Here is a 27,217-nt window from a genome sequence, read left to right as displayed (position 1 = left end):
TGAGTGGTGAGATAATGAATAATAATTCGTTTCCCCAGTATCACTGGGGACTTCACTCCACTTGAATGACTTTTCAAGAAAACTAGTTCATTCCTTCTGTTGCTTAAGTTTTCTTCTGCTTATACATACCTGAAGTAGAAAGTGTCCTAGAATATGTAGTGTATCTCTCTGTCTTATTAAACAGTACTGAGCATGTGTAAACATTTGTTGTGGATTGAAGACGACCTCTCTAACAATTAGGGGGTGTATGTGTCATCTCGTAATTCAGCATTATGTTTTGGGACTCTGCAGTTGTCAGGTTTAGTTGGTTCTTTTTCTCATTCATTCATTCACTCATTCATTCTACAAAGGTTTTTAGAGTGTATGCTGAGCGCCAGGTGTGGTTCACATCACTGGAGACTAAGCATTAAGCAGACTATCCAAAAACTTGATTCCCGTAGAGCATCCAGCCTAGTGGGAGAAAAAGGAAACCAGACAAGTGAAAACCTACACGAGTGAGAACCTACATGCCAGGTGGTTCTGGGTGCTCTGAAGGAAAAGAATGTCAGGAGTGGATACCGAGAGTGATAGTAGCAGCATGCTCATTTAGCTGGGCAGACTAGAGAAGCCAGTCTGCAGCAGTGAAAGGTGACATTGAGTGGAGACCAGAGGAAAGAGCCTTGTGGTAGCTGGAAGAGTAATGGTGAGGGCCATGGCAAGAGTTGGCTTGTTGTTGCAATAAGAGGAAGAGGGCCCTAGAGGTGGACAGCAATGGACAAGGATGCCAGAGAGAGATGTGACCAGTCTGGTGGCCACTGTGGGCCACTGGAGGGCTTCAGACTTTATTCTGAGTGATTGAGAGCAGGAGCTGATGGATATTGTGAGCACAGGAGCTATTTGCCCACTTATATGTGTAATCATCCCCTGGCTACTGTGGGCAGAACAATAGAAAAACAAGGGAGGATGCAGTCTTTCCTAACAGCCATCCCTGGTGGCCACTGGGACCAGGTGACGCATGGGGGAAGGATTTGGGATATTCCAGAATGCGACATACAAGCCCTGTTGTGGTTTCCCGGAGAGCACATGTGGACCTCAAAGAGATCCAAGAATTGAGTCCTGGACACTTGAACCTTTAGACATTAGGAAGATGAGAGAGAGCCATCAAAGGAATTGGAGTAAGCAGTACTGAGGAAGGATGAAACACAAAAAATTAATGGCCATGGAAGAAGCCAAGTGAAGAATGCAGTTGAGGGATCACCTGATTCCCCGGGCAGTTGATTGGCCGAGTATGATGGGACCTGCTTAATTTTGCAGATGGCAGGACTCTTTCAGGGTAGTGATTATTCTTGTTCTCCCTCACTGACACCTATTTCTCAGGCTTTGGTAGGATTCCTTCTAACCTTCCTTCCTCCAATCTCTGTGTTTCTAAACGACCTTTCTAATCCTCTACCCCATAATGAATAAATCCCTGAAGATTTCCAGAGGATGCCAGCTTTTCCAAAGCTTGTTAAAAGAAACACTACCTTTCCTCATGATTCTTTGAGAGCATGTCTGCATTGAGAGCCGTCAGCATAAAGCATGTTGTCATAGCAATAACTCTTAACAATCATTTGTTTAAATTGTCACATTTGAATTGTCTAAATTCTGATCATTTGTTAAATGTTGTATCATAGATTTTTATATTTGTATGGTATTCAACAACTGTTTTAACTAAAATCCACATCATTATTTTAAGATATTTAATATCTCTCTTTTCTTTTCTTTTCTCTTCAGAAAAATGTGATGAACCACTTGTGTCTGGACTCCCCCATGTAGCTTTCAGCAGCTCGTCTTCCATGTCTGGGAGCTATTCTCCTGGCTATGCCAAGATCAACAAGCGAGGGGGTAAGGCACTTTTTATTTCCTTTGTCAGCAAATGTGTTAAATAAGAACATGTGATATTTAAAACTGCATCTCTAAAATATATTTTCTTGTGCAATAGCTATTAGCAGACACCTCATAGATACTATACCTCTTTTATAGTCATTATAGGGGAGTGATAAAGGAAAATTTGGGTTGCAAGTAAGAGACAGTAAATTAAAGAGGAAGAATTTTTGGAGTTGTACATGATAATTCCAAATGATATAAAAATTCTGTGTTAAGGAAGTTCATAGTAATTGGAAAATCACTTAGAAAAGTTACAATGAATTGATTTCAAATATGTATACAGTTAAAGAAAAAATACTCTGTATTCACTAATTTATTTTTTATTTTTAATACTATATAAACAGTAACTATTGAAAATATAGGATAAAAAAAGTTATCCTTGCTAATATCTGCCCCCAGTGCCCAGAATTTAATTTTGTTATTGAGGTGTGTAAAAGATAGTTACACATTGCAACTAAAATTTGAGTTTGGGGTTGTAGAGTCACAATATTAATTAGTAAATGATAATTTAAAAGTAGACAGTAATCCATAGAAAATAAAAGAAAAGGATTAAGGTCAGAAATTTAAGACTGTCTTGCTTCAAAGGGACACTAATATGAATAAGAATGAATGACAACTTAGGAAAGAAAAATATTTTCTTAAAAAAAAAAGAAAAATATTTTCTTGGGTAAATATGGATCAACCCACAAGGACCATAATTTGTAATCAGTAAAACAGGAAATACTAAACTCACATCACGGCCAACTTAAAGAAAAAGAAAAACATAAGGAAGGAAGCAAGGCAGGGAGGAAAAGGAGAGAGAGAGGAAAGAAGCATAAAGAAACAAAGGTGAGTGGGTGATGGGCACGGGGAGGGGGGGCACTTGACAGGCTGAGCTCTGGGTGTTATTCTGTATGTTGGTAAATTGAACACCAATAAAAAATAAATTTATTGAAAAAATAAAAGAAACAAAGGTGGAAAAAAAAGAGACCATGAGAAAACCCAAAGAGGGAGATAAAAAGAAGAAAGAGGGGATGGAATTAAAAAATGACACGTGAAAAGAGAGAAAGAGATATCAGATTCAGAAAGGCCAAAAAGGAGAAGAAATAGGTAAGAAAAGGGTAGAATAATATGTACAGAAATTCACAGGTGTATGAAGACACCTTAATTAGTAAAAAGACTTGATGAAAGACAGATACACAGGCAAAAGTGGAGGAGAACAAATCTTAAAATATATATTGTTTTGATTTAAAAGTAGTATTAGTTAGCTGCTAGATTTTCACAATTTTCCTTTTTTTAAAAAAATGTAGTATGATTGGCATGTAACCTCTTAGTTTCAGGGGCACAGCATAATGATTTTATATATGTATATACCACAAAATGATCACCACAATAAGTCTGGTTAACATGTCTCATCATGCATAGTTAGAATTTTTTTTTTTTTTGTGATGTGGACTCTTAAGATCTACTCTTAGCAACTTTCAAATATGTAATACAGTATTGCTAGCTATAATGGTTTACTTATAGTATAACTGGAAATTGAGACCTTTTGATACTCCCATCCCCTGCCTCTGGGAACCACCGGTCTGTTCTCTGAGTCTTTGTGGCTGCTCTTTTCATTATATGAAAAGAGGTTATGGTCATAACAGAGTTGGTAAGTTACTCTAGGTTATCAAAACTTTTGCTTAAAGATGCCAAAGTAATGAAAATTTTAATCCATTCCTTTTCTATAAGTCACTAAAAACAAACAAGTAAGATATATATATAGGTAGAAAATCATGAAACAAGAAATTGGCCATAACCAAATAATAATTATGATGTGGGCCAGCCAAGTACTAGGAAATCTGGAACAAACTGTGTAAGAGAAAAGAAATAACACGTATGTTCCTAGATGTCAAGAAGATACAATATTCCCTAAAGGAAGTGTCCTGACATTGAGAGATCAACTTGAATGAGAGGAAGTAGAGTCACAAAATATTATTTCCTTAGAATGTTTAATAGGGAAATATGACTGGGGAATTTTATACCCAGAGATTCTAGGCAAGTCAGGTTACCTCAAGCATATAACCTCTTTGGGAACACAAATGATACAGTGTAATCAACAATGAGATCCTTGAAGTAAAAAAAGAAAGAAAGAAAGAAAGAAAGAAAGAAAGAAAGAAAGAAACCAACCAACCCTTGGTCAAATGCCTGGTGCTACACAGTGAATCCATTTAAATATACCATAAGTAAACAATGTAGGAACTACAGTTGTAGAACAGAGTATAAATTTTATAGATGCAAGAATATAAAAATACCAAATTGTGGGAATTAAAAGATGTACGACTTCTCCCCAGCATTTCAGAACAGGGGGCCACTAGACACTGTAACTTTGAATGCAAATTTATCTTGCCTTTGCTTTTTCAAGGAAACCATCTCTTGCGAAGAAACCAGAAGGTTTTTTTTTTTTTTTTTTTTTGTGGTTGTTCTTATTCAAGTAGTTATATTAAAGTCTTTTTTGTCTGTTTGTTTTAAGATAGTACAAGATGCCACTTTGAATTATTTAGAGCTATTTATCTATTTATCTATTCATATATGTAGAGTAACGTATCTGAAATTAAACTTGTAAAAGTTAACTTTATTTTTTAACCCAGAGGGTGAGAATTGAAGAATGTCTTCACTTTCTTTATAATAGGTTTCTCAATTTTTTATAGAATTTTTTTATATAGAATGTATATTTTTATAGAATATTTTATAGAATATTTTTATAGTATGTTTTTTATAGAATGTAAATGTATATTCCTACGTATTTATGTACAAAGATCTATAGATACAGCGTATTTCCAAAAAAGAAAGTTATTTCAAAAGCAAAAGAGTATAAACAAAATTTAGGGTTTTCTAGTTGTTTGACTAAAAGCTTATCTCCATTTGACTATTGATATGATACATTGTCATGCATTAGGATGAAGGTATGGTGCAGTAGTTCGCAGGGATGTAAGTTCAGATTTACACTTGCTTCTTGCCCATTTTATCAACATTGGCTGATTCGTATCAACATTCGTTATTCTGTGGCTTTAGTTACTTTTTGGCTCCCAAAGATCCCTTTTCTTATCAGTGGCATATTGTGCATATTTGCATATAACTTCCTCCCCTAATCCATCATGTCCTATCTACCTGTTTAGGACTGTCACACAACTGGTTATATCTGTACTCCTCGTGCTGCACTAGTTCTGAATGTACATGCAGGACACCCCGTGCAGGGCTAGCCTCAACCCTAGTTGATGACCTCAGTATGGGTCAAGGTAGCAAGCATCAGAGAGGAGGGTTATTTCCTTTCAAGAAAAAAGGGGAAAAAAAACTACATATAGTTATCTTCATAATAAACAGAACTTTATTTTTCTCTTATAAAGTTCATACGCAAATGCTCTTTGGGGAGAAGCCAGGTTGACTGAAATTCATACTAAAGTGTAAATGGCTAATAATTCACATTGATTAAGAATAGATTCTTTTGTTAGTGTAAAATATTACAAACTTCAAAGGCAGATAAATGCGGCAGAAAATTCCAAAGAATTTATTTATTTATTTTATTATTTTATTTTATTTTATTTTATTTTTTTAGTTTATTTTATAAAAGTAATAAATATATATTATATAAGATATATATCTCTTTCATATATATTTATAGACATTTATATATTTATATCTATATATCTATATAAAAATATATGTTGGTGGGCATATATTTTCTTCACTATTGGCAAGAATCATGTAATGCATACACTATATAAGCGTCTGAGAGCAAGAAGATCATATACCAACAGAGAAGGATGAAATAACATAATTTAGCAATTATACAAATACGGAAAAGAACAAATTCAATTGAGCATTATGTTGATTAACATTACTTCAAGTTTTATGATTTATTTAAATGATTTTCCTCAAATACATTTTGGAGAGATTGAGGTTTTGAAAACATAGAAAGTCAGAGTATAATGCAAATATACATTCAGATGACAGATTGACATGTATGTGAAAAAAAAATGAGTTTAGTTTTTGGGTCCCCACAGTACAAATCCATCTACTCCAACCTTGATGGCAGGGGCCAGTTTATGACAAAACTGGGGGGAAATGGAAACTCCACATATCATTGTACCATGTCCTTTGGAGCCTACTATTGCTCTATGTTTTAGGTTTTTGCTTGTTTGTTTTATAAAAATACCAACCCTCTGTGATCTGTCATCTGGATCTTTCTCTCTCCCAGTTCTTAATTTGCTACAGGTGTCCCAGTCTTGTGTCATTCCACGTCCATAGCAATTAAATGGGTTAGTCTATCTGAAGATTAGCAAAGATACAAAATCTTCGAGAGCCTCATAGGAGGAAAACACTACCTTACATTTACATAGTATTTTGCAGATTATAAAATGTTGTAAATGTCCCTTGATCTTCACAACAACCTTGATAGATAGAATGTCAAGTTAGCAATGCCAGGTCATTTCTTCTGCCAGACTTTCAACAATCCAGTTCACCCGCCTTTGTAGAAATCATCCTCTTTCTACTGCCCCAGGGGGATGGCCATTCTGTCTCATGGTCCTCTTCTCCCTCCAGTGACCACAGATTAGAGATTTTCATGCTCGATTTTGCCAGATGAGGCGACATTGGTGCTGCACTGGAATTAGCCCAAAGACTGAACCTAAAAAGAGCTGGAAGATATAAGCCAAGTTTGATTCATGCCTCTACGGCCAGAGCAACTCAGTCATGAAAGCTCAGAGTTTCTTGAGTGATAAGGATCTTGAATACTTTTCTTTCTTTCCACCCTCTTATCACTTCCTTTTCCTCAGGAGATCCTACAATACTCGCTGCTCTTCAGAGACTTCCTTTTAGATTTGCTTCCGGGATATTCCTTCCATTTTAGGAACCTGTCATCTTCTCTATTAAACCAAAGGGCAGAGAGGTGTGGTGGGGGTGGTGTTTTGAGGATATTTATCCTTTATTTCTTCCAGCAGGGAGAACAGATTGCATTTGTAAGCCACATAATTGATAATCACTTCTGGGAGGAATATGTGTATAATAGACATCTGGAAAGGCTGCTGGAACAGATCTCTTAATGTCCACACGTGTATCTTAAAAAGAACTACGGTCTTTACCTTCCCTTAAAAGACACCGCTGAAGTTAATAATTGCCGCCATGCCTGGAGAACTTGGCTTGGTCAAATCATTGCCTTCATCATTTTCTGCCTCCTGTTGGCCAAGGGGGAGCTTTAGTAATTAGCAAAATCCCGACCTCCTCTACTTAGACGTCCGTGCTTACACATGTTCCAACACCTCTTTGAGGCTCCTGAGTGGCTCCGCAAATAATCTACCTCATGGCTCCTCAGAGGTCTTCCCTGCTTCTGGAAAAGAAACTTCTCTTTATTGCACCCTCAATTCTCCTGTCCCTGAATTACATTTGTAAAATACCACTTCTTCTTCTACTTTCTTTTCTTCCCTGTTCTGCTTTAAATACTAAAAGGATATGTCACTACTAATCAAACTGTAACTGGTAACTCTGAGTTGGGAAAGTGACCACAATGCTTTTGGGAGGCCTCATTTTGCCAGCAATGCCTTCTACTGGTGCTTTTCTGCTCTCTCCAGAACCTGACCCATTCATTCCTGTTCCATACTGCCCCTCCTGGAACCAGTGCCTGCCAGATCTGAGAGTATTCTTAGCCTTTATTAGGAAGCTCTTCCCTTAGGCTGTAACATCAAGGCCTAAATTATTAAATAGCCTGAGTTCCCAATTGTTGAACTTTTTTTTTTTTTGGAAGATTTTATTTATTTGAGGGGGTGTTGGGGGAGGAGAGTGAATAGAGGGAGAAGCCTACTCCTCAATGAACAAGAGGCCCATTGCTGGGCTCCATCCCAGGACCCTGGGATCATGACCTGAGCTTAAGGTAGATGCTTAACCAAATGAGCCATCCAGGCGCCGCCCCCCCCCCCCATTGTTGAACTTCTGTCCATGTTGGCAGATTCCACTCCACTATTTCCCCTCTTTCTCTCCTCCAGCCTCTACCACTACTGTTTCTCTTAATCTCCTTTTCCTACTCAACGAGCATTGGTGTGAATTCATTAGTCATAAATGTTACTTTTTCTAGGAGAATTTGCCCTTAAAGAGGAGATCCTTGAGAGCAGAAAAATCTAGAGGATTGATTTTCCAATGTAGCACTTTAGAATATTTGCCATTCCTCTTTGGACTGGCCATAGTTCTTCATCTTTGAATTACTCTCCGAAAAACCCCTGCTGACTTCGCCGGCTCTGATGCAGTGCTGAGCAGTGAAGAGAGAATGACTTGAATTCATGTGTAACTAGATTCCAATATGGAATCAACCAAGGATGAGCATAGTATCCGTCACTTATAAATCTTTTTGCATCTCCATTTCGTAAATTCTGTGTTCACTATACAACATCTCATCCAAACCAGGAACTTTGACAGTGCAAGAATTCTATAATAATTATGCCAGAGTGATCTGGAAGGTACGGGCCCCTTATTTATATTTTAAAATGGAATCACTTATATACTTTAGCAGAGCTGTTATGAAGACTAAGTAAAATAATCTACACAATATTTGGTGTAATGAAATATTACTTTCTTTCCCACCAATTGCCCTCAACTTCCAAAAACAAGAGTGTAGATATTAGTATTTCAAAGCAAGTGAATACATTTGTCTTAACAAATGCAAGACCTCCTGGGACACCTGGCTGGCTCAGGAATTGAGCCTCTACTTTAGGCTCAGGGATGCAGTTCCCCATCCGGCTCCCTGCAGGGAGCCTGCTTCTCCCTCTGCCTGTGTCTCTGCCTCTCTCTGTGTGTCTCTCATGAATAAATAAATAAAATCTTAAAAAAAAAAAAAAAAACAAGATCTCCCTGCAGAGTGATTGCTAGAATTTGCATATTTACCAACGTGTGTATGGATTTCCCCTATCATCATCTAAGAAAAAAAAAAATCATAATAATTGAAAGATTTAAAAATAACATTTTAAATAATTTTAATAAGTTTTGCATAACCAGACTGCTGCTTACATTAACTTAAATATTCCCCGAGTCTTTTCTCTTTAAATTCCTTTCATTTCAAATGAGTTTATGCCAGTGATTTGCGTTATTTTGTTCTGATTACCTTTATATGATTTGAACCAGATCTTAAAAGAGTCCAATATAATACTTATTTATTAACTTTATGATCCTCAGAAAGCCAAAAATAATTATTCTGGACATTAGAGAGAATAAAAAATATTTTTCCTCCGTTACCTAAGAAATTCTGTTTTTAAAAATCAGATTTTAAGTGATTTTCTCTAAAGTCATCAGTAGGTTTGTGTATTCACTTTTCCAGTTGGATGAGAGTCCTCATCTAACTAACATTGTAAGTTTTAATTTATTCTTTTTATTTTAATTCATAAATATAAATCAAAATTTTGGCTTTAGTGGGAGCTTTAAAAAATTCAATGTGCAATACAGGATACATTTGTATCCTTGACACTTGTTAAAAAATGATAGAATGTTGAAAGCAGAGTCACCAGGGAATGACTCATAAATTTGTTTAGACATGCCTTTTTAATTTGCAAATAATATTGCTGTGTTTTTGCTGTGGCATCATATTTTATAATGTTGGAATTTTAATACCTTCTTTTGTGTTCCCCAAAGAAATCTATGTTGGGTTTTGTAGAATTTCCCCTAGAACACTGTTTCACAAGATGTGTGATGTTAGTATGTGCTATGAACACACACATATACACATTTTCACAATAAAACCCTCTGGACAAACATTGTGTTCTGGGATCTTCCCTGGGGGAATCAGAGAGACCTTCTTGGCCATGCAATGGATCTTTGAGTCCAGCAGAAGACATTTTCACTTTAGGAAATGCTTTTCAAAATGTAACCAGTCTACCTGGTTAACCAGTCTACCTGGTTATAAACAAACAGAGTTTGTTTAATACACTCAGAAGTACAGGTATGTCCCAAGAGTTCAGTATCTTTGTAAAAATACTATGTTTACAGGCTCTTTGGTTATAGTGTGACAGATGATGGATTTTTGTAGAATTAATTGGAAAAGGGAGTTTTCAGCTTTGGGGCATCTGAGGTGAGCAATTTTTAGTTAATTATTTTTAGGAAGCTGCTAGATTGCTGTGTTTGTAGCAAATATCTTAAAATGTGCCACTGAAGGGTGCCTGGGTGGCTCAATCTGTTAAGCATCCAAGTCTTGGTTTCAGATTAGGTCATGATTTCACAGTTGTGGGATCGAGCCTCACATCAAGCCCAGCATCGACCTCCACGCTCAGCATGGAGTATACTTGAAGATTTTCAATCCCTCTGCTCCTCCTCTCTCAAGTAAATACATAAATATTTTTTAAAAATGTGCCACTGAGAAAATCATGGGGTAGAATGAACAGTGCTATTCCAGTAACCATTGCTACCATCTTTGAAATGGCCCTGGGTTATTAATTCTCTAACATTCTCTTTCATCACACTATTAATAGCCGATTGTGTAAAAGAGTAGGACATTGTGAAAAATCAATTCAGAGATTTATAATATTTTTAATACATTCTTTACAATTTCCCTTTACATGAAATATTGAAACCCATGCTATTTGGTACTTGTCCTATAAAGTTTAGGACATATGGAGTGGGAAAACCACATCTGTACTAACAAAGAAAGATATTTAAATAAATATTTACTTTGAGAAGATGTACAGAATAAATATATCTCTGTAGATTTCTTGGTGCAGAATTAGAGAAAGTAGGTTTCCCTTCTGCCTTTGGGGAGATCTAGGGCCACCTCCTCTCTTCACTTAATTATCCCAGTTACCTCACTTCTGTCTTGAGAAACTTGGACTCTTAGACTAGATTGTCTCCTAGTACCTGACCTTGTAGCCAGGATTGATCAGAATATCTTGGTTTTTGTCTTAATGGAACACTGCAGATTCTTACTGGTCCACACTTGTTCTTCTGTGCATGGACAGACTTTCTATTAAATAATATTAAAAATAACCAGGATATCTGGGAGGACTACTTCTCCAAGGTTTTATAAGTTGAATATTTATTTCCAAGCCATTCGAGAATATATGCCAATTTTATGTTTTGGAGATTAAATGCTTAATTACCCTTTTGATATTTGCTAATTTTATTTCAAGAGAGGCCTTAATATTCTTCACCTCTCTGCCAAGAAGGGGGAGAATTTATGTGAATGATTTGTACCAAATCTGACGTATTCACGTTAAAATAGAATTCTTCACACAATCTCCAGGCATTTCTCTAACATAGTACTGCACACATGTTCAACTCTCAAAGAATATTTTCCAAAGGAATGAATAAAATATTGAATCATATGTATTGAACATATTATTCTGCTTCTTTTAAACTTAAAATGCCCATTGCCTCTACGTTGGGATGACTTGTTAAACCAAGAGTGAGTATTCAATAACAATTTTCAGTTTCCAAAAAAATTATCTCACAAGTTATTTAATCACTGATGTAGCCACCTTCAGGTCCACATGATGATAGGTAATAAATAACAGTAGCACACATTGTTATCATCGTTGTAAATTAAAATATTATCAGTTTTTTAGAATATACATGCACAGCAGTTGGGAAGTGGCCCCCGGGTATCGATATTCTCCCAATGCTTTCAAAATTGGGGGACATCATCAGGATAATGATATCGAACTAATAAAGCATGCCCCTCTTATCTCAGGATCTTCCTTTCACAGGTGAGGCTTCCAATTTGAGCTCTTGCATCCAATTGATAGCAGGTGCCTTTGGGCAACAGAACACATTCTATCAGTCCTTATTACCTTGTGTGCGGCTCATAAGGAATATATTCTGTGTGCTGGTTGTAGCAGTGTAAACAAAAAGAAAAGACAAAGGCCAGGAATGAGCAGGGTGTGTCCAGGAGTCACTGTTTGGGACACTCACATCAGCGGATCATCTAAAGGATGTTCCCAGTGAGGGGCTCTGTACAGGATCTATGCATTCAACCAGGTCTGGACAAAAACAATCACACATATGACAAATATGCTTCGAATCCTATGATTACATTTCCTCTCTACCAGATTAGTGGCTCTCCATCATTCTTCAGTATCTATAGTAGCCCCCCTTTATCTGTGGGGGTTAAATTCCAAGACCGCCAATGGATGCCCGAAACAGTGAATAGTGTGTGTGTGTGTAACATATATAATCTTTTTTTCCACTCATACATACCTGTAATAAAATTTAATTTATGAATTAGGTGTAGTAAGAGATTAACAGCAATAACTAATGATAAAGCAGAACACCTATAACAACGTACTGTAATAAAACTCATGTGGATGTGGTCGCTTTCTCCCCAAAGAGCTTCTTACATTGTCCTCACCCTTCTTCTTCTTGATGATGGGAGATGATAAAATGCCTGGGTAATGAGATGAAGTGAGGTGAATGACGTAGGCATTGAGACTTAGTGTTAGGCTAGTAATGAACTTCTAGTGACATGTCAGAAAGAAGACACCTACTTCCGGTCAATGGTTGACCATAGGTGACTAAAACCACGCAAAGGGAAACCGTGTCCTGGGAGGACTCCTGAATTCTTCCGTGAATAGAGAAAGTTCTGTGGGCTTTGCCTATTTGCTTCCTTCCCCTATTTCATTCAAGAAGAGGTGGGAGTGGGGAGGGGGAAACAGGCCAAATCATTTCCAAAGCCACTGAGAGGATTTAATTTAGCAAAGGCTCTATTAGCAACCTGGTTAGGTCATACTTATTAGAATGAATTAGACCCTTGTCTTAATACCTTTAGCAAATTAATGACTCTTTTCACACATTTTTCTTTGAGAAGAGTTAAAAAAAATAGAATTTCCTCTCTTTTATACTCGTGCCTTCCAAAACTAATTCTAAAAATATTGCCACTAATAACAATTCAAAGCAGTTTAGCCTATGTCATCCTCCTGCCTCTTCTATATGCTGCAAATGAGCAATCAACATTGTTTACTCTCGCCTTGCTTTAAAACCAAGATATATGTTTGACACGAATACTGCCGACAATAAACCATGGCCTTTAAGACAGTCTACTTATATTGTTCTTGCCTCTTTAACATTGAAACATAAACTCAAAATGTAGAAAGCTTTACTCCTCTGGTTTTTAACCCAAAGGTCACTTCTATTTGGCTTTTTCTTAACTATTTTTGTTTTCTTCACAATACAGGGAGCTCATGTTGTCTGGTTCTTATTTCGCTTTGATTTTCTTCTCAGCAGCTTCTGAGAGGAAGAGACTTTAGTTCCTTTGTGTCTGTTTTCCCACTTAAAAAGTGGTGAGCGGTGCTATTTAATTTCGGTTGGAGGAGCTTCATCTAGATTATAACTGTTACCTCCGTATCACCAGACATCTGCAGTCAGGAAGACTGTTCTAGCACCAAAGTGAATTATTTTGTATTAGAAGGTTTGTGCCTGAGCATATGTATGGACAAGGCATAATTACACATTTTATAGATTTTTCCCTACTCAGTTTCTGGTAGATATGTATTTTAGTGGATTGTTAATTTGAGTTTTGTGTTTGTTTTGCCTTCACATGATGCTCAGAATACTAGATAAGCCTTACGGGCTCCACCGTCAAGGTGATGAAAACCCTTTATTTCCTTTCCTCCCTCCCTGAGTGTTCTGAAGAGAGGTTGAAACCACATGCTTCTGTAGTTTCTATGCTTCGGTGATATTAGTCATTCATGAGTGATTGATAGAGCTTCTTCTTTTTACATTTTGATAAGGCCATGCATTTCCATAGGGCCAAGTAGGATTCCCAGAAGGAAGATGATTAATCCGAGCTTTGAAATAGTACCAACCAGAGGGAGATTTAGACACGGCAGGGATGATGACCCTTTCTCATCATGGAAGGGCTGCCGATTCACAACAAATGAGTCGCAGGGCGGCCAAGAAAACCAGGGCTTGTCCCTTTTGCCTGCCCCATCCCAATCTTTTGCAATATTAACCTACAAGCACTTCCCACCGGCCTCTAGATTGTTATTATATAGACTGTTCTACAGATATGACTTCAACGCGCTTATGTTGCTTGTCCTTCAGTAGGGAGCCTGGATGTCACCTTTCCAACAAGTTATCACTGATGGATAGACAGGGTATCCCTCTCCGTTTCTCAAGGTGTATTTTTTCTATCTTAGAACTTAGCATACAGCACTGTATTGTAGATGTGTTTGCTTGATCACATGAGGCTGGGTATGAGTTGACACAAGCCCTGTGTCTCATGCCTCTGTGTATCCCCAACATGTGGTGCCTCACACGGAGTAGATACTCACAGACATTGAAACCAGTGCTGGCAGGTACACATTCTCTTATTCCTAGAAAAACCCTGCGAAAGAATTTAGAATAAGTTCAGTTTTACAGATAAGAAAACCTAAATTCAAGAAAATTTAGACTCCTGTCCAAGACCACAGCTAAACGAAAGGAGATTTGGGCATTTGAAACAATCTCTACTGATTTCAAATCACTCAACTGTTCTATTCTCCACACGTCCTCCCTGCCTATGTGAGTTTTTCTCTAGGAAAAATTGGAATAATATTTGAGTTGGCTACAGGGTATAGCTAAAGTTTTCCCACTGGTGTCTTAGAACACAAACAGACACATTTCTCTATTTTATTTCTGAGAAGTAGACACTGACTTTGTGATGTCTTTGCATGCTTATTATCTTTGTTTTAAATAAGCAAAGAGAAATACAGATATTGCTTTAAATATTTTCCTATAAAAATATTTTCCTATAATACATTTTAAAAAGACACATCTTTTTTTTTTTTTTTTTTTTTTACACTAAAAAACTAGTCAAACCTAGTCTTCTTCAGTGTTGTTTCCGGATTTGTATAATATGAGCTGGTAGGCAAAAAAGATGTAATTGTACTTGAAATATTATATATGTGAGAACAGCAAAGATTGGAACAAAACAATGACACCAGCATTCTGTCTCCCAGGAAAGAAGTGAAATGAGAGAAAAACCACTGATGTGCAGCGCCACTGTGCTAGCAACTGACAGAAGCAATATTTTTTTGAGTCACTAACATTCTCAATATTCAAAACGCACACGAAGAAAAAGCAGTAAGTCAGTACAAAGTGAAAGGAAATGAATAACAGAAATAAAACTCCACCACACAATAGAAAATGCCTGAGATTTGAGATCTGCTAGAGGTGCCATAAACTCAGTCTTCGCCAGGTATGAGATGGGGATAATCTGGCATCAATAATGACAACATCCCAGTGTATGATCCTTATCAGTGACTGAATGGTTCCTTCCATTCCTCCCAGTGAAGGATTCGGCCTTGTTACATTTTACCCTTCATTTTGTTTCCGTTTAGTAGGACGACCGTACTTCCTGGCAACCTGTAGAGACTTGCAAGGGAAGTGATCCTATTCCCCCCCATTGCCTAATCTTCTTATAGCAGAATAAATAAAACAAAGACTACTTGACTGATTATTTCAAAGTTATTATCTATCTTCTCTACATACTATCCAAGACTTAATCATTTATGACGGGAAATAATTTTCAAAGAGAATGTCAGAGAAGCAATACGTGCCTTTTCTCAGTTCAAGCTATCCTATTTGAATATTCACGATTAAGAGAGAAATGTGAACTAAATAGTCGCATTTTGAACAACAAACAGTGTTAAATGGTTTCCTGGCCAAAAGACTAGCCCTAGCTGAGCATGAGACATGAGAAAGGAGAGAGGCTTTGTAACCCGCCAGCAGCCTAACCTCTTCCCAGGCAGGAGTGCCAGAAGTTCAGTGACTATCAGGCTGGGGAGGAAACACCCAGACGGCCCAGTTTTAGTGATGCTTCTTGGATATATGCAAACAATGCAATTTTTGCAAAAATACTGCTTTACTACATGATTAGGTCAGTCAGGAATTTCTCTACACGGGTCTGGAGGCAGGCTTTGGTTCCCTTGGGCCATGGTCCAGCTTTCTATGGTTCAGCATGAGGAGAACTTTAGGTAGAAAGGCTCAGAGATGCCAACCAGGCCCCTCTGTGCTCCCAGTAATGCCGGGAAGGAGTTCTCAGAGCAGACAAGGCATCCACTCAGTGAATAAACCAGAGAGAACAAGTGCTAGCCTTTAGTTGCAATTCCACATTAATTTACTGTGAGTTCTTTGGAACTTTTCGTACTGATATGACATACATTTGGAAAGCATCAGTTCTCCTTAGCAATTCATCAAAAACGTGGCAAGGATTGACCAAGGAGAGCCAGACAGGCAAGATGTTTTGTCAGCAGCCTGAAACATGTTAATCAGCTTCTGGAACGCCAAGAATTTAAATTCAAATAGATTTCTCACTAAGACTACAATCTAAAACCCTGTGATTCTATTTCTGTGTATTGGATTAGTCAAGATTTAAAGTTCACTTTGTTCTCAACTCATGGGGATCTCCCCCTGCCATTTTTTTTCTTTGTTTGGATGGCTTAGCTCGTGCAGAGAAAAAGTGGGATTCATGCTCTCAGGCGCTCTCAAGTGTTATCTGTGCTAGTTTCACACTCAACAGTGGGAATAACAGAAGGCAGAAATGAGGAAATAAAAATCCTGTTGTCGAATGAGAATTCTATATCTCACTGCCGAATGGACTAGTATAGTTATTCATATTTCAGGCACCTCAATTAGACATTCATTATTCATAAACACTTATGTAACTCTGAGTTATTCAGGCTGAGAGAGAACATTAGCAATCTTTCTTTTTTATTACTAAGACATCCTGCATCTAAAGAAGTAACAAAAAAGAATGTAAAATATGTATATATATACACACACACATACCTGTGTATGTATGTAAAATATATACATATGTGTGTATATATAAATATATATATAAATACACACACACACACACACACACCCTGTTTACTGCATGTAGATCTAAGTTTTGAATTGTAAGCGTGATACCTCCAACAAAACAAGGCTAACTTAGTACACTTGGCTGTCTTTTCAAAGAACCAGTCTGGACAAATGGGCTAGCACCAATTCTATTAGACTGGTAATATGGATGAAAATAAAAACATTGATCTTTTCGGCCCTTTCAACCGGTTCTAATGTACAGTGACACAGGTCAAGACCTGGAAAGGCCTAGTAGACAAGACTAAGTAAATATCCAGATAAGACTTGAAATGGTGTTCAGCTTAGAGGGAATGAGAACCCAGTCATTCAACAAACCTGTACTGATCTGAACACATATCAGCACTGAAGATTCATGTGCGTGTGGGACTTAAACATCTAAAATGTTGACAAGGGAACTTTTTTAGGAACTCTGAGATCAGGTCATCCTTATGAGGAGGGGCACTGTGTGTCTAAAGCGCATTGGCAAGTATTGACAGCTCCAAATTTGAAGAAGGCTCAGGTGGGATCAGAGCATAAATCAGAAGTGTATAAGCACTGGTCTTAATGAAGATGATTATTTTATTATTTTATTTTATTTTATTTTATTTTATTATTTTATTTTATTTTATTTTATTTTATTTTATTTTATTTTATTTTTATTTATTTGACAGACAGAGAGAGAGAGCGCACAAGCAGGGGGAGTGACAGGCAGAGGGAGAAGGAGTAGGAGAAGCAGACTCCCCATGGAGCCAGGAGCCTGATGAAGGGCTCCATGCCAGGACCCTGGAATCATGACCTGAGCCAAAGGAAGATACTTAACCCACCCAGGTGCCCCGGGAAAATGATTATAGAAGCATTTCTCCACATAGTCCCTGAGGGACCTGAGTTTTCTAGTGGGACAGACAAAAATACTTCCTTCTTCCTTTTCTCCCTCCTTTCTTCTTTACTTTCTCCCCAGCTTCTCTTTTTCTTTATATATTTCCTCATTTAAATATTTATTAAATAGTAACTTGTTTTAGTTCTGTATAAAACAATGAGCTTCCTCTAAACAGCTCGCAACTGAAGAACTGGGTTGAGGGTATGGCATGGACATGGGGATTGCCCAAGAATTTCACGTAGCAGTATAGGTATGAAGGTTACTGTGGTATCGTAGAGAACAGATGACCTAACTTGCTGAGGAGAGTTCAGGAATATGTCTTGAAGGAGGTAAAATGCTAATAGAATTTATTGTGTAGAATCTCGTCTAAATAGTTTAACATACTCGAAGGTTTCAAAGTCAAAAACAGTATTTGTTAAAGGGGGATTAGCTGGTAGTTTAGTTTTGTGAGAGTTTTAAGTGAGAGTCAGCATGTGGTAAGAAATATGGATTCAGATGGATTCTGATCACTAAGATTCTTGATTGTCACACTATGGGGCAAGACAAAACCCCTGGTTTCAGACCAACCCAAACTCATTACCTGTTTTTCCTCCACCTTCAATTCCATTTCCCTATTCTATTATTACCTCAATTCCCCTAGTCTCTTGTCAACACAGCAGCATAAGTAATCATTTGCAAATCAAGAAATAATACTTCATTCTTCTGCTCGGAAATTCTCCAGTGGATTTCTTCCTCACTTCCACACTTTTGGAGGAAAGCCTCAAAATCCTTATAAGGATTTATCATATCTTGCCTCATTTATCTGCCTGCACCCATTATCTCTCTTACCTCATTTACTAGTATTCTTCTCTCCTCTTCAACTACACAAAACTCCTTGCTGTTTCTTATACTTGCCCTTGGTATAAAACTCTGTCTGCAGTCCTAGATACTCAATTCCTTCAAACTTGCACTCAAATGACACCACCTTATAGAAGTGTTATCTGATGACTTCATAAAAATGTCCCAATGTCCCATTCATTCACTGACTCACTCAATGATGCTTGCCCTCCAATTTTCTCCATGTACTTTTTATAACATAAGGCTTAGACTTGGCTTACAATTCTAAAAAAAGAGAGATGATAAATTCTTAAAATATTTATAGAGAAAAAAACAGTAAGGAAAATGTAGTTGGAGCTGTGTAAGGAAAAGATAACAAAAAGATAGAAAGAGGTAAGAATAAAGGATCTCCCGAAGTTTTGATCTGTGGTGAATCAGAGGGTGAAGCCAATAATATAGATGGAGAAGGAAAGGCGATGTAGGGAAATATTTGGAAATTCAAATATATATATACTAAGCAAAAATTCAAAACAGAAATGTTTGATAATCATATTTAAAAGGTGTTAGTATGTACATGCTCTCTGAAGAAATACTCGGGGTTGAGATATTTCAGAGTTATTTAACAAAGGAATAAGAACTGGACACAGAACACCAAGAAAGCTTAAGGAAGAAAAAGCCTTCAAATAAATTTGAAGATCAAAGAGATATGAGCAGAACAAGAAGAATGTGGTGTCTTTTTGATCATGAAAAGTCATATGCAGCAGAGTGGTCCTGTAATATAAAGAAAATGTAGATTTGTTTGTCAATATGGTGGTCACTTGTGTGCTTTAAAAGAGTGGTTTAAAAACAACAACAACAAAAAAGAGTGGTTTTAGCAGAATTTTGGTGGAGGGATCCAAAGTTTTGTGTGTAGAAGAGTGAATTTAAAGTGAGGAAGTGGAGACAGCAGATGTAGAGTAGTACCTTTTTAAGATGTTTTGATGAAAGCAAGAAGAAAATTTAGCTAAATCAAGAGATGGGATATAGCCAAGATGTGTTTTTTTTTTTTTTAATAATCAAGAGCTAAGAATATTTTAGAGAAAAAAAAGGAGCCTAGAGAAAGGGAAAAGTTAGTTGAGTGTATAGTCAAGAAACTCGATGATTTGTAGGGTAAGGTTTCAGGGGTCCTAGGGATCTACTATAAGGTGCTATGATATATTGTTCAAGACCACTACCTTTAGATTAATTCAGACGTAAGTTAAAACTTTTTCCTACTTCTTATTAGCTATGTAATTTTGGTAAAGTCACTAAACATCTTTCAACTCAATTTCTTCATACATAAAATGAATATAATAGTATCTACCTAATAAGCTTTTTGTAAGGTATAAATGAGATCAGTTTTTGTAATTTGCTTACTACATTACCTGGCACAAGGTCAGCTCTCATGAAATGAAGATGGTTTTCATTATTATCTGTATCAGTATTATTCGTTGGAAGTACAAGTACAGGAGTTAGCCTTAAACAGGTATAAGTGGATAAATTCATCTTCTGATACCGGAGAAAAGAGGTAAGAACTAGTGTGGAGATAAATATATATATAATAGGAGTTTGTAGATAGGAGAAGACAATGTAAAGACAATCACACTTAATGATTTTAGATTTCTCAATAAAGTTTAAAGGAAACTATGCTGTATGTAGATGGGGAAGGATTTAGGGGCTTATTAAATTTGGGGGGGCGGTAGGGAGAGTTACAGAAAGCAATGAATGGGTGACGGGCACTGGGGGGGGCACTTGACAGGATGAGCACTGGGTGTTATTCTGTATGTTGGCAAATTGAACACCAATAAAAAATAAATTTATTTAAAAAATAAAATAATGTGCAGATTAAAAAAAAGACTCAAACCAAATTGCTAAAATGTTAATGGACATGCTTAAGGACACAATTGTTGAAAATCATCAATTTCATGACTTTCAGAGGCAAGAGTCTATAAAATTGTGTGATTTTTCTCTAGCAGTGCTCATTCATGTAGGACTAGAGAAGAAAGAGTTAGGTTGCAGCTCTGGATATATATGATAGGAAGTTCAGCATATTAGGAATTTAAATATGTTCAGAAAGCATTCCTTGAGATTACCTATATTTAGAGAACATAGGCACTGAGAAGCCTTATGTAAGCAACCACAGACCATATATAATATAGCCAAGGGCATGGAAGAACTAGAAGAACAGGTGGTTATCACCAGATAATCATCCATTGCCATATAAAAACTTCAGGGAAATCAGACATATGGGCAATGACTAAGTCCAGGGTGTGACCATAGAGGACGATCAATGGCTTGTGAAAGTCAATTAAGTTGAGGTAGTCAAATAAACATGAGGCTATTATTTTGGATAGGTTATCTGCATGGATACCATGAAGGCAGGTCTTGGGTTCAACAGGAAAATGGAATCAGATTCTAGTGTCTTTAAAAAATTAGAGGAATGGCCAGAAGTTCTGTAGATCACAGCAACAAGTGTTAGAAAGTAGTAGAACCTAATGGCATTAGTATCCATAGACAAGTATTTGTTGTTGTTACTGTTTCACTTGAATGTGTTTCTAGAAAATGGAGAAAATGACAACCTAAACCATAAAAAGTGAAAGATATTGCTGGTAGACTGTCCTAAGAGTTGCAGAGGAATCACTAGCATTGATAGTGTCAACAAGTGTGTATTTGTAGGCTGTGCACTGTATGGACTCTAAAGGGAATCATCCAGGGGCACCTGGGTGGCTCAGTCTTGGTTAAGAGTCTGCCTTCAGCTCAGGTCATGATCCCACGTCAGGCTCCCCGCTCAAGCAGAGAGTCTGCTTCTCCCTCTCCCTATGCCCCTCCTCCCCACTCGTGTGCTTGCTCTCTCTCTCTGCTCTCTCCCTTTCAAATAAAATCTTTAAAAAATAGATTAAAAAATAAAGGGAATCATCTACATTATAGTCTATGGCAGTGCCATCCTATAAAACATAAAATGAGCCACATAAGTAATTTTGAATTATCCAATAGCCTTATTAAAGAAGTAAAAATAAATGGGTAAAATGTATTTTATGATAGGTTCTATTTAGCGTAATGTGTAAAAATATTATTTCAGTATGTACTCAATATAAGCATTATTAATATCATATTTTGCTTTTTCATACTAAGTTTTGAAGATGTGGTATGTATTTTACACTTACAGCACATCTTAATTTAGAAGATAAATTTTCCTCAGAAGTATGTAATCTATATTTAAGTTTTACAGAAACTTGAGAAACTAGACTCATACCGGAATTGCTCCCAAAATACTTAAAATGCCCTCCAATAACTGAACTGAGTAATAGTTTTTAAATATCTACTTACATTAATATAACTAAAATAAAAATATATAGAAATATATCATTCTCTAGTCTATCAGACAGGCATCAGTGTCACTGGCCACATGTCAGGTGCTGAATGGCCACACATGTTGGTCAGCCCAAGTCTTCATGAATGGTGGCTGGAGATTTGTAGTGCATAACCACATGAAGTGACATTGGTCTTGAGGGAGAGTCCAAATTCAGTAAAAGCCAGCTGGAAGCTGGAAAACAATAGAATTGTAACGATTGTGGGGCTGGGGAGAGTGCTATGGGCTTCATGTCAATCTATGGGACTGTAGCATTTTTAACCAGAAAGGTAATAACATCAAAGACAAGGAGCTATCTGCTATTTAGTGTTGGTAGTTCTTCAGAAAAGTACAGGGTTTAGGGGTTCCCTTTGAATGTCTGAGATTTAGGGCCCAGTACTATCCTCCAGCAGTGAGGCAGCCATAGGGGCCAGTGGCCACAGGCAGCCACTGGCTCAGGGTTGGATTTCAGGTGCATGAGAGGGATCAGGGAAGCATGCTTTGGAGCTAAGAAAGACTAGACAGTATGTGGATTACATCTCTAGGGAGCTGAAGAGCTTAAGGTAAGGAGTTCTGTTTACTCTTGAAGAAGAAGTAGTCCTGGAAGCTGCCATTCTTTTCCAGAACATATTTTTAACTGACTGGTTCAGTTAAAAATTCTTGAAATTTTTCTCAAGAATTGAGACTTCTTGAGATTGTGTTGGGATATGTTCATCCAAAAAAATAAAAATTATTTCATCAGGCCCCAGAAACAGTTGCTGCTGCCACTGTGTGTGTGGGGGGGGTGGGGGGGTGCGGTAAGGATCCAGGATTCCTTGTGTTGGGCAGCTGAAGGCAAATCCTTCTAATGGAACTAGACTTACTCATGGTGTTGGAGGGAATGATACCCCCCTGGGGAAGATTGAACTAAGTGCCTTTGGTAGACTGTTTCATGGACATAACCCTAACAGTATGGACCCGGATTGGTCACTCTGGCACAGCCTAAACCTTGCGCCTACGTAAACATAATATTGCAATCACATATCGAAACATTATTGGAACCTCCTGTCTAGTATTACAGTCAAAAAGTTTGTCCAAATCAAGGCATGTGCACAATTTCTATTAAGTTTAAGGGGATTGATGATTAGAAGGTGACAGGAGGACATTATTTAATAATTATGAGGGAATGCATTCTTTATCAAGGATAATGTACCTCATTAAAAATAAAAATCATTCAATTATTTCTCTGCTGAAAAGGATGTGTCATAAATAGCATGACCCTAGAAGACATCAGGCATGATTTAAAGTTCCAAAATGGAGATTAAAGTATTAATAGTCATGGGGTAGATAACAATCTTGCAGAGGTGAGAACTAATAATCACATAGATTAAATAATTTTCTCAAGGTGCCACAGTCATATATGTTGGAGCCAAGATTAAAATTGAGGTCTACCTGATTTAGTGTTTTTTTTACAATGGGAATTTGTCTACAATTTGGGGTGTCCCAAAGCAACTATAGTAAGCCACAGATGGCATAATATACTGTATCAATTAATCATCCAGAAAAAAACAAAACACCCAAAATAATAGCTCAAGTCTATCCCAATGCCATTTTATAAAGCAAATGCATAACTAAAAAATAACCAAAAAAGATGAAACCAAGTATCTGTTTGAAAAAAAAATTAATTGAAATATCTTGAAAATATCTATTTGAAAGAATTTAGTCATATGTGTGTTTTTTTACCCTATTACATCATACCTTATATATTCATCAAGTTCTGCTCTAAAATCAGCATTTCTGAATATGACCTACAGCTTTATGTGCTAAAGAGCAGTCAAGGAAAGTAGAAATCAAGGACAGCCATTGCCTTTGAGGAGTTTTCAGTGAAAAGTTTGAAGAAAAATATGCTAATCACAGACATAATACATGTATATGAATACAACTATTTTCCCCTAAAGTCTGGACATTGATGATTAAACATATTTTCAAAACAAAAATGATTTCTTATATTATATAGCTTAGAATATAATATTTTTAAAAGGCCCAGTATCCTGGTGATATTTTAAACAATTCAATTCCATATATTGACATTTTGCTAACACTATGCTAATTATCTCCCTTCTTAGGTCTGACTTCAGTTAGTGTTTTCCATAATACATGTGACTCCACCAATCAACATACAAGGACTAATCACAGTACAAAATACATTACTGCTAAAATGAGGGTTCACTTGAAAATGGAAGTGTTGTCAGAGAAAACTAGAAAGAGCATGGGGAACGAGATGGAGAAGTGAAGCCAGTGTACAGGTTCCAGCCCAATTCCATGAGCCCTCCTTTAGCTCAGACCACTCAGGGAAGCTCTGGAGACAAGTCCTATCTCAGAGCTATCTAAAACAGCAGCTAGGAGCTGGCATATTTATACCCCAAATCCTTCAGACTTTGGTTAATGTTCACAAATTTCAGCTCTCCTTATGTTCAGGCAAGGGGAGTCCTGGCAACCTAGGGGCATGCTGCAGACACGGTGCTGGCTGTTACCTAATAAAGTTGAACATGTCCATACCTTATACCCCTGAAATTCCAATGGTGTGAAGGTTTACTAGAAAAATACTCCCATGTTTGGATCAGAAGATGTGTATAAAATGTACATAGAAACATTGTGTAATAGCAAAGAAGTGGAAACAACCTAGATGTCCATCAAGAGCACTGGTATTAGAAAAAGTAAACTCTAGGTTATATAATGAGGTACTATTTTAAATTGAGAGCAGATGTACCTCAGATAAGCATATTTACATGGAAAAATACAAAAACTATATGGCAGGTTAACATAAGTCATAAGAGAATACACACCATATGATTCCACTTATATAAAGTTCAAAAACAGGTAAAACGGAACAGTACATTATGTAGGAATGTTTGCATATGTGATATAACCATAAAGAAAAGGAAGAGGGGGTGCTGGGTGGCTCAGTTGGTTAAGCATCTGCCTTTGGCTCAGATCATGATCCTGGGGTCTTGGGATTGAGCCCCGTGTCAGGCTCCCTGCTCAGCAAGGAGTCTACTTCTCCCTCTGCTCCTCTCTCCTTATCATACTCTCTCACTCACTCTCCCACTCTCTTGAATAAATAAATAAAATCTTAAAAAAAAAAGAAAAAGAAGGCTTAAGTGAAAACACAAATGTTGGTCACTACTGCGATGCACGGAAGGGGATGGTATTAGGAGAAGTACATCTGGAGTTTCAAAGATGTTCGTTAATACTCCTTCTTAAGTTAGCTGAGGGGCTTTTTTTTTAAATTGAAGATATATTATTTCTGTTTATATTACTCAAAAAAGTCACTAAAAATCTGTGAGGAAAAACTTATTATCCAAATTAAGTCAGAGAACGGAGAGTAATGGGTTCCCTCTGATTTACTCATTCATAATACATATACCTAGCAAATGTTTGAGTGCTGATTGGGACCCCAAGCTATATTACAAAGTTATAGTCATTAAGGCAGTCTGATACTGGCCCAAACACAGACATATAGATAATGGAACCTCAGAAGACACTGAATTACCCAGGTGATCTTGAAAAAAAAAAAAGAAAACCTGGAGGCATCATAATTCTGTATTTCAAGCTATATCACAAAGCTGTAGTCAGCAAAACAGTAGGGTTGTGACATGGAAACAGACACACAGATCAGTGGAACAGAATAGAAAACCCAGAAATGGACCCACAGCTATATATGGTCAGCTCATCTTTGACAAAGCAGGAAAGAATATCTAATGGAGAAAAGAGAGTCTCTTCAACAAATAGAGCTGGGAAAACTGAACAGCTACATGCAAAAAAATGGAACTGCACCACTCTTACACCATACACAAGAATAAATTCAAAATGAATGAATGACCTAAATGTGAGACAGGAAACCACCCAAATCTTAGAACACAGGCAGCAATCTCTTTGGCCTCGGCTGTAGCAAGTTCTTACTAGACATGTCTCTAGAGGCAAGGGAAACAAACGTAAAACATGAACTATTGGGACTCCAGCTAGATAAAAAGTTTCGCACAGCAAACAATCAACAAAACTAAAAGGCGGCCTACAGAGTGGGAGAAGATATTTGCAAATGACATATCTGATAAAGAGTTAGTATCCAAAATCTATAAAGAACTTATCAAATTCAACACCCAAAAAACAGATACTTGAGTTAAGAAATGGACAGATAGACATGGATAGACATTTTTCCAAAACAGATATCCCGATGGCCAATGGACACATGAAAAGATGTGTCACATCACTTGGCATCAGGAAAATGCAAACCCAAACCATGAGATACCACCTCATGCCTGTCAGAATGGCTAAAATTAACAACACATGTTGAGTAACAGATGATGGCTAGGATGTGGAGAAAGGGGAACCCTCTTACGCATTGGTTGGAATGCAAACTGGGGCAGCTACTGTGGAGAACAGTATGAAGATTCCGTAAAAAGCTAAAACTAGAACTACTCTACTACCTAGCAATTGCACTACTAGGTATTTACCCAAAGGGCATAAAAATACTGATTTGAAGGGCCACATGCACCGCCATGTTTATAGCAGCATTGTCAACACTAGACAAATTATGGAAAGAGCCCAAATGTCCATTGATTGATGAATGGATAAAGAAGATGTGACATATATATATATATGAATATAATATAATAAATGTGGCATATATATAATATAAATATATTTATATTCATATATAATTTTTTTTATTTTTTTTTATTTATGATAGTCACACACACAGAGAGAGAGAGAGGCAGAGGGAGAAGCCGGCTCCATGCACCAGGAGCCTGACGTGGGACTCGATCCCGGGTCTCCAGGATCGTGCCCTGGGCCAAAGGCAGGCGCCAAATGGCTGCGCCAACCATGTGATATATTATATGTAAGAATATATAGAATATATTATTATATATAATATTCTTATACATAATATATCGCATATATATGAATATAAATATATTTATTCTTATATGTAATATAAGAATATTCTTATATAATATATTACATATATATGAATATATTTAAATATATTATATTATATATATGAAAATAACACTATCTAATTATTTAAGAATATAATTTTCTTATGTATATAAAATATCACTATATATGGATATATATAAATATATTATATTCTTAAATATATATATACAAAAATATTACTCAACCATCAAAAAGAATGAAATCTTGCCATTTGCAATGATATGGGTGGAGCTAGAGTGTATTATGCTAAGGGAGATTAGTCAGAGAATGACAAATACCATATGATCTCACTCATATGTGGAACCAAAGAAATAGAGCAGATGAACAGAGGGGAAGGAAAAAATAGAGAAGGGGGGAAAACCATAAGAGAAGCAAACCATAAGAGACTCTGAACCATAGAGAACAAACTGAATGTTGATGGAGGGAAGCGGGCAGGGGGATGGGCTAGATGGGTGATGGGC

General features: G+C 36.9%; 1 protein-coding gene across 1 annotated transcript in view; it reads left to right on the top strand.

The window, feature by feature from the left end:
* CNTNAP2 (contactin associated protein 2) overlaps positions 1-27,217 on the top strand; it is a 1,945,511-nt gene that overhangs the window by 563,858 nt on the left and 1,354,436 nt on the right. Inside the window, exon 2 of the mRNA XM_072762802.1 lies at positions 1,753-1,863. Coding sequence (XP_072618903.1) covers positions 1,753-1,863 — 111 coding nt within the window. The remainder of the gene's footprint in view (positions 1-1,752; positions 1,864-27,217) is intronic.

This window comes from Vulpes vulpes, chromosome 7 (genome assembly GCF_048418805.1).
Source record: "Vulpes vulpes isolate BD-2025 chromosome 7, VulVul3, whole genome shotgun sequence".
Classification (NCBI taxonomy): domain Eukaryota; kingdom Metazoa; phylum Chordata; class Mammalia; order Carnivora; family Canidae; genus Vulpes; species Vulpes vulpes.
Note: the sequence above shows the minus strand (reverse complement) of the source record. Positions and strands in the feature narration are given on the sequence as shown.